We start from the raw sequence: 8,908 nt of genomic DNA on the forward strand, positions 1-8,908 counted from the left end.
TGTTAGGTCGGAGAGAGCCCAGGATCGGATACATGCAGACATGTGATGAGACAATGGACTCCCCCTGGAATTTCTCACAGATCTACGTGCCAGACACAGATACCATCTTCTTCTCCCTGAATCCACAACGACCCCCACACAGATACTGACTCATTCCTGAATACCTTGCTGACCCCCCTGCAGCTGAAGCTTCCTCAACTGAATACCTCAGCTCATGTCCCCGCCCCTCACCCAACCGCAGTATAAAAAAAGCGCCCCCCTCCATGTTGGCGTGAATCCACGTGCCCTGTCTTTGGGGTACGTGGGTCTCCCGGGGACGCAGAATAAACTTTCCTTTCCTTTCTTTTCTGATTCACTGGACTCTCTATTTCTTGCGCCGCCTCCTGAGCCACCTAACCTAACAGTGACTACTCCCTGACCACACATTCAGGAGTCACATACCTTGTGGCCATGGCATTGCCACCAGATGTGTTTGAGTGCTAATCAGATATCTGACTCTTCATTCCACTTAAGGAAGAGTCAGATATCTGTAGCTCTGTGACTCTGTCTGTGGCTTACATGCCATGTTCTTTGCTCATTGCTGTGTCCTGTGGTTGTGTCTTCCTGTAACAGTGCTGTGTGAAAGCACTGGGTTGCTATGCAGCTGCACTTCGCTGCTCCCTGATTGTGTTCTCTTGCTTGTCACTATGTTTCTTGGTTGTATGAGCGCATCCACTACTGTGTGACTTTGTTTTGTTGCTATGAAACAGTGACCCATTGCTACATAATTATTCATGGACCTGTACTCCATTGCTACCCACCCAAGTTCTATTGCTTGTACTGTGCTGCACCGGCCTTGTGAACGTTTGTCTGGGTGCTACTGTGGTCCTTTCAGGTTCTGGCTAGTTATTAAGAGCTGGAGCTGGGGGCTGGGTCTTCAGGACCCAATGAGAACAAAGGGTGAGAGAGAGAGAGAGAGAGAGAGAGAGAGAGAGAGAGAAAGAAGAAGAAGAAGAAGAAGAAGAAGAAAAAGAGAGAGGGGAGAGGGGAGAAGGGAGAGAGGAGAGAGGAAAGGCAGGGGTAAATGAAATGGAGCTGAGTCAGGAACAGGAGGGAACAGGATAGGGGCCTGGGATAGACTGGGATGGGCAAGGGAGAGGGGCAGGCCCATTGCCTTGTATACTATGTGTCTGAGGCACCCAGTGGTGTCAGGTGGCTGAGGGTCCAGGGCTGGGTATCCGGGCCTCTATAGCCATCTGGTATTCACTTGGCTATATGCTGGGCAACACAAAGTCAGGAGCCTTGACAGGGTTGTCCCACCTCATCCTCATTGCCATCCTTCGTAAAACCAGGAGCTCTGACTAGAGGCTCTCTAAGGTTCTTTCTGATGTACTTCCGGTCTAGCCAGGGGTCCTAGCTCATGGCCCAGTAAGCATTTACCTACATTTGTGTGGAGCCAGGCCTGGACTGGGTCCTGGAGCCGGTATGCTCTTAGTTCAAAGGCTGAATGGTGATGGCTGAGTGGTCCTAACCCCACAGCAAGCTGGGGAGAGCAGCAGTGCTTGTGGTCTTGCCAGGTACCCAGCAAGGGGAGACCAACCCACCGATGGGTGTGCTAGCATGGTGTTCAGAGAAGACATGCGTTAATTCTCCATCCAGACCCACTCACAACATGCCTGACAGTCTGTGGATATGGGGCAACCCTGAGCCCCTTGTTTGCACTCAGAGCTCACAGAATCCATTGTAGTGCCCTTGGGTCACTTATTTCTCCTCCGCCCCGCTGTCACTCACAATGGTTCCTCAACCTCTTGCTTAAAAATGGTTCTTCCTCATGGCCAACCTTGACTTCTCAATCTGCAATCTCGTCCCATCTCTTATAGTTTAACTCTTAAGGGAAGATCAAGACGAACTGCAGGCATTGATTTATTAATACTGTCTAAAGCAGCGGTCGCCAACCGGTGGTCTGAGGACCACTCGTGGTCCGTGAGGCCCAAAAGGTTGGTGACTGCCGGTCTAAAGTCTCCAAAGACAAGGTTTGAATCTTTATTTAAAACCCAACTAATGCCTAAACTGGAAGGTCAGGTTAGATAACTGCTTTCCCGAGGGGCAGAGGTGAGAGGAAGGAGTGTAGAAAGTAGCCTGAGTGCCCTGGCATCTGCCAGGGAGGGGCCTGCGCTGGGGTGGCCAGGGGCACTTCATGTGGGAGCACCCGGGACAGACCCAGCAGACAGCAACCCTCCCTATTCACTCAACGGGACATGTTTCAGAAGGTGCAGAGTGCCCAGGGGGGATGTGGAGGCTGTTCCTGAGAGGGGAGAGCCCTAGAGGAGAAAACCCAGGGCTTCCCCATTGGCCAGTGGCCTTGGCTCGGGCTTTTTCTCAGGCTCTTCTGGAGCAGTGTTCACCATGGGACCCATTGTGGAGGAAGGGAGGAAGCCACACTTGAATTCATCCATGGTCATTGGCTTGGACTCTCAGGGACTGTGGACTGTTTTTTTGGTAGCCTGCACTTCAACTCTCTATAGCAAAGGGCTAGCACCCAGCACTGACCCCTCAACAAATTAAGACACCAGCTTGGCCACCTTCACCAACCCTTTCCCAGCATCTGGCCAACTGGCAACAGGAAGCCATGCCAGCTCTCACCATCAAAGATGGTGTCCTCCTTTCTTTGAGGCTCCTCTGATGTACTCCTCCTCCAATACACTCTCTCTTCACATTATACCATTTTACTGTGTTCATAGTACTTTACCAGAAAATTAAATTTCAAAAAATGTGCTTAGTTGTTTACTGTCTCCACACTAGAATGTAAGTTATATGTAATCAGGGACCTTGTTTATCCCTTGTCTGCCTCATTTAGATGCTCAATGAACACCTTTAAAAGCATAAACGATGCCATCTAGGACTTCCATACTCAGTGTAGTAACAACAGCTTCTAAAATCTCCACACTCCGGTGACACCCTTTGCTGTAGACTTATTTTTCATCCCATCTCCTCTGTCATTATTTTAGAAGCTAAAACGAATCTCTCAGGGGCTTCCCACTACCCAGTGACATGCTCCTGAGGATGTTCTGAGTTGATGACTAGTTGAGTAAATGGAACCAGCTCATACAGTGCTGCAAGGTTTGTTTTAAAAGAAGTCATATGGGTATTTGATTCAAAAGATAAAGAAACTCTGTAAAATGAAGAATGCACACCTTCCACAGTTTAGATTTGGGGTAACTCACAGAGTGGTCCCAAGGGGAAGTCTACTTGTCACCTGAGGCGTGAACCAGGCCACAGGGGCAGTCAAACCTCTTCCAAATCCCCCTGTCATGGCTCCAGCCCTCCCAGACCTGGGGGTGTGGGGACACTCACCATTTCATGGGGCATTTGGGGCATCTGAGGCTCTCCCTCTGCTTCCTGACAGATGGATGTGCTGGAGTTCATGGTGGAGCTCACTGTGGCCTTAGACCAGGACTCATGGATAGAACCCAGCTTCTCTTCTAAGATCTTAGGGTCCAGGGTGGGCAGAACCTTGCTGTTGTTTGGTGTTAAGAAGTTTTCTGGCCTCTGGGAAGAGAAAGTGCAAAGAAATTCCTTTGTGCCTCTCTACCAGGAGTGCACTTTCCACACCCCAAGCCTCTCCTCATGGCTCAGGAGGCCCTGCATGTCTGGCCCGTCTACCTCCTGCCCTCTTGCTCACTGGGCCCTAATCACACTGTCCTTGATGTTTCTCTAACAAGCCAAGCTCTTTCCTGCCTCTAGGCCTTTGCATCTGCTGTTTTCTCTACCTGGAAAGCCTCATGGGTCTTTACATGGCTGTTCCCTTCTCTTCACTCAGGTCTCAGCCCAAATGTGATTTTCTTAGAGAGTTCTGCTCTTTGAGGTGGAGGCCCATCCTATTAAAAGTAACTCCTCCTCCAATATATTCTCTCATCACATTATACACCATTTTACTGTGTTCATAGTACTTTACCAGAAAATTAAATTTCAAAAAATGTGCTTAGTTGTTTACTGCCTACCTCCCTTCTCCAATCTCCATGCTAGAATGTAAGTTATATGTAAGCAGGACCTTGTTTATTCCTTGTCTGCCTCATTGTAGATGCTTAATAAACACTTTTGAAAGAATAAACGATGCCATCTATGACTTCCATACTCAGTGTAGTAACAACAGCTTCTAAAATCTCCACACTCCGGTGATACCCTTTGCTGTAGACTTATTTTCCATCCCATCTCCTCTGTCATTCTTCCCCCTCATCACCCATTAAACAGTCTCTCTCTCTCTCTCTCTCTCTCTCTCTCTCTCTCTCTCTCCTCTTTCTCCTTTAATGTCTTGTTTCCTATGCTCCTCCTCCTCTCTTGGTATGATTTTCACTCTCTGCTTGTCTAGAATTTGACCCACTCAAATACCAGCTCCTCTAGGAAGCCTCATGGCCTCTGCCCACACTTGCTCAAAGCTTTTCTGGGTTCTTCCAGCCCAACTGCTGGCTCTCTCTGCTCACATTGCTCTCTAACTCCAGGCTTGTTTGCCATTTTATTTTTCTAATAAAACTTTAAGTTCCTTGGACTCAGGGACATACCTATGCACTCTCTGGTGAGAGGTTACTTTAAAGCTCTGTTGAAAATCTGTAGTTAGCCATAAAAAGTGCCCATTGTTCAAAGAATTATGCAGTATTAAGTTTGTAGGGACCTCAAAGGTGATCCACTTCCACCCTACATCAGCTGATGGAATTCTGTCTTGGCCAAAAGCAGACAAATATGGCATTGTCTAGAGCAACTGTCTCCAACCTTTCGGACCTCATGGGCCACCAGTGGTCCACAGACCACCGGTTGGCGACCGCTGGTCTGGAGTGTTGTTCTAGAAGTAAATAGAAGAATGGGAATAGTGCCAACCAGGACTGGTGTGTTCAGTGTTATAAGTGCTTGATTGTCTGACCCTGAATAAACAGTGAGAACCTGGTCCTCTATATGAAAGCCCACTCATGAATCAGATGAATTAGGACAAGGACCCTTCACTTTACCACTGAGATCCTTTATGTCCTTTAAAATAAAGTTGCGTGTACAGAAATTCCTTAACATGTAGCCTTTTTAGGCTTGTGTCGGTAGAGTAAGGGATAGTCACACAAGTACAGAGGTATATCCTGTCCAATCTAGCCTCACCCTCACCCTCACCCCCACCTTCCACCTCCATCCCTGGATATAAGGATAAATACTTCCAAGGAAAAAACAGCTAAATGAAGACTCTTCCAAATGGGAAGAATGAAGCTTGGGTGACCTTGGGGCTGACTATGGCACCTACTGCTTGTTAAAATCAAGATTTCTGGGACTGTTTTGTCCCTGGGCATTAGGCCTGGCTGCCTCTCTCACCTGCTCCTCTCAGTAGCTCTGGTACAGGGAGGGTGAAATTCACTCAGGGGCTCCTCATTGAACATGCCCAGGGCCTCAGTGCAGCATCTGAGTCAGATGGTTTTGGCATTTTGAGGAAAAAGTTCCATGTCTCTCTCCTGTTCAGAACGGCTGAACACCAGAATGGCATATTGGATGGATGCAGAGAACAACAGAATGCATATTGGATGGATGTAAGAGAGAATGAAGGCAAGAGTAACCACCCAGGTTAAAGACTAACTCCCCATTGACAAAGTGGCCCCTGGGGCTGGGGTGAGATGCTGATTCAGGACCCTTAATGACATTTCTCCTCATTTCCAGGCAGCAAGCCAATTTTGATGTCCTGGATTTCATAGACTGCCATCTAATCCAGTTAGAAGAGGAAGTAGAAGTAATGAAATCAAGGGAGAGGTCTCCAGAGGTGCCCTATCAGTTCTGAAAGCAGGGATACAATGCTGAGAAAGTCCCCTCCCCCACTGCCTGTCCCCCTGACATCCACCCTGTGTGGCCCCAGCACCAGAGGGGTCAACTCAGTGACTCAAAAGCTGACATTTACGGAACTGGGCATTCACCAGATACTTTTATGTGTATCTGAAGTTTGTCATGGATAATTCATTTCATTTCATTATAAAGATAAAATAAAAATGAGACTGACCCCAGTCCAGTCCAGTGCCTTTACCCCATCAGTCTCTGGTGGGTGGGTGTGTTCTGAAAAGCATAGCATCTATTGACTCTAGTCTATACTGCCCATTGCACTCTCTTCTGACCTTCAGCTGCTCTACCCATAGCCCCTGTCAGACTCAGGGGTTCTGCACTGCTCTGCCCTCTCCATGGCTGGTCCTGGCCTATATCTGCTCCCACAGCTGTTTCATGCCAGCACCTCCCCACCCCACCCCACCCACCTCTGCAGGTCTCCTGCCCACATTTTCAATCAACTTTGTCAGGATCTACTGTGGCCTAGGGGTTGGGGGCAAGGTGGGTGGGTGGTTTTTGTGGAAAAGTCTTTAGACTTCCACATAGTATAGGCCCCACAGGCAAGGACAGAGGCAGTTGCTCTTGTCATGTGAGGTAAGTGGCACCAGGAAGGCCACAGTGCCTCACGAAGTGCCTACATTCTCCCTAGCGGTCCTTTACCTCAGACGCCTCAGCTTTAACTGCCCTATTTTGGGGAGGAGATTGTGCCCTCCCCTCCTTGTTTCTCATGGGAAAGGAGCTTGTTTACGACTACAGGGAGGGGCCAGGCTGCTGGAAGTGGTGGGTCAGGGTGGAGGATAGGGGAAGGGGCAAGGCTAAAATGGGGGAGAGGGTGGAGCCTTGGGGCTAATTCTTCCTTATGTAGTCCCCGCCTTTCTTGGCTCTCCCCCTTTCCTCCAGATGGGGGTTGGAGTGGGGGCTGCTCGCCCACCCCACAAGTAAGCCTGCTTACTTGTTTTTCTACTTGGCAGGTCATACCCTGCCTATTGAGGCAGCTTGGGGCTGACAAGTGGCCTCTCACTCTGTGGCTCCATGGCTGCAGCACGTCCGGCTTCATTAGGGCTGTAATTGGAGATTTACTTTGAAAGCTCAGAGCAATGCATCGCCATGCACTGGCTCAGACTCGGAGCCCAGCCCGCCACTCCTTGTGCTGCCACAGCAGCTGCCCCACATTACGAGTGCCATGTGGGGAGAAGGCACCCCTTCCTTATGCCTCCCAGCCCTCACTGATGCCTGCAGGCGGGTCTGTTGAGACAGACCAGGCCAAGAGCATCACAAGCTCAAGGTTTTCTGGGTCACCTGTTTTCCCCTCCTCCACTTACATATTCTGCTTCTCTCCTACCCACTCCATCCCCCAGACCCCTGGTCATGCAAAATGCAACAGTTCCAGCTTGCCCTGGCAATTACAGACTAGCCAGGTCGCAGCTGCTGTCCTTGCTGCTGAAAGTCCCCCTACCAGACTGGGGCCTCTCACCCCGCCCAGAGCCTTCCCGCTGGAGTGCACTGCTCTTAATTCAATTAGCTGGTCCTGAATCCTCCCCAGGGAGCCTGGAGCGGAAACTGACAAATTCTGTTTAACAAAGACATTTCCCCCCACCCCGCCAGCTTTGGGTTCTGCCCGCCCGGATCCCCTCACCTCCCCCTCATTAGGTATCTAACAAAGTGCGTCCCAAGAAATCTACTTCCAATCGCTAGTAATTCAGGGGGCCTGATGCAATTTTCTCCATGATAAGGGTGTCTCGCCTGCTGGCAAACGCCATAATGAGCCCTGAACGGCGGCTCGCCATCAGTCACTCCTTTGTCATTTCCTGTTGCTAAAGTTGTAGGTCCTTATCTCTTCAGCTGAAGGCGAGGCTCAGACAACAGGCCCCCTCCAGGAGGGCTTGCTGCCTCCCCTGCATATGGCAAGCCTCATTTATGGCATCCTGCATGGCCTTGCAGCTGCCATGGGGTTTGAAGCTCTGAGTCTGTCAGCCAACCAAGCCATGATTCATTCTTCAGTAAATGATGTCAGAAGGTTAATCCAGAAGCCAGTTGTGGGATCAGGGGAGAGGAGTCAGTGATATGGATTTAAAAAAATCCTGGCAAGGATTCTAATCCTATATAATAAAAGCATAATATACAACTCGACCGAACGGCCAAATAGCCGGACGACCATCCGGGACCACGCTATGACACCCACTTGTGGCAGGCCAGCCAAGGCGGGTGCGATGTGATTGGTCGGGGCCCAGCCATCCCCCATGATCACCCCATGGAGGGAGGCCCAGGCCACTGACTGGTGGGCTGTGGTGGGTGGTGGGGCCTCTCTCTGTGAGGTAAGCCCAGTCCAGGTGCCAGCAGGAAGCCGGTGCCAGCAGCCAGGGGAAGGAAGGCCTACTCATGCACGAATTTCATGCATCGGGCCTCTAGTCCTATATAATAAAAGGCCAGCCACCATAAGCGTAACGACTGGAACGACCAGAGACCAGAACCACCACAGTCCCTCACTGGGCTGGCCCCGCCCCCAAGCAAGCAGTTAGGGGTGATCAGGCAGGCAGGCAGAGTGGTTAGGGGTGATCAGGCAGGCAGACCAGCAGTTAGGGGTGATCAAGCAGGCAGGCAAGTGGTTAGGGGCGATCAGGTAGGCAAACGACCCCTCACAGGCTGGCCCCACCCCCCAACGAGCAGTTAGGGGTGATTAGGTAGGCAAGCAAGTGGTTAGGGGTGATCAGGTAGGCAGGAAAGTGGTTAGGGGCAATCAGGTATGCAGACAGCCCCTTGCAGGGCTGGCCCTGCCCCCCAGCAAAGAAAGAGGGAGGCCCAGGCCACCAGCAGCAAACCTGTGGCAGGTGTGCGGCCGGCCAGCAATCGCCCCGCAGAGGGAGGCCCAGGCCAGCCAAGCCATCACACCGCACACCTGTTGCCTGCAGAAGAAGGCCACCAGTGGCAGGGGAGGGGGGATCAGAGCTGCACAGATGGCAAGCAGTGGCAGTGACGGGGTGGGCTAGCTGCCTGCAGCTGGGGGAAGGAAAGCCCCAATAGGCCCTGATCTCAGGCCAGGCCTAGGGACCCTACCCGAGGGGTCCCGGATTGTGAGAGGATACAGGCCAGG

General features: G+C 50.9%; 1 protein-coding gene across 1 annotated transcript in view; it reads right to left on the reverse strand.

Moving 5' to 3' along the window:
• The window catches only part of CCDC33 (coiled-coil domain containing 33), a 104,566-nt gene that overhangs the window by 51,862 nt on the left and 43,796 nt on the right, over positions 1 to 8,908 (reverse strand). Inside the window, exon 11 of the mRNA XM_005882833.1 lies at positions 3,334 to 3,528. Within this exon, the coding sequence (XP_005882895.1) occupies positions 3,334 to 3,528 (195 nt within the window). The remainder of the gene's footprint in view (positions 1 to 3,333; positions 3,529 to 8,908) is intronic.

The sequence above is a fragment of the Myotis brandtii genome, unplaced genomic scaffold (assembly GCF_000412655.1).
Source record: "Myotis brandtii unplaced genomic scaffold, ASM41265v1 scaffold74, whole genome shotgun sequence".
NCBI lineage: Eukaryota > Metazoa > Chordata > Mammalia > Chiroptera > Vespertilionidae > Myotis > Myotis brandtii.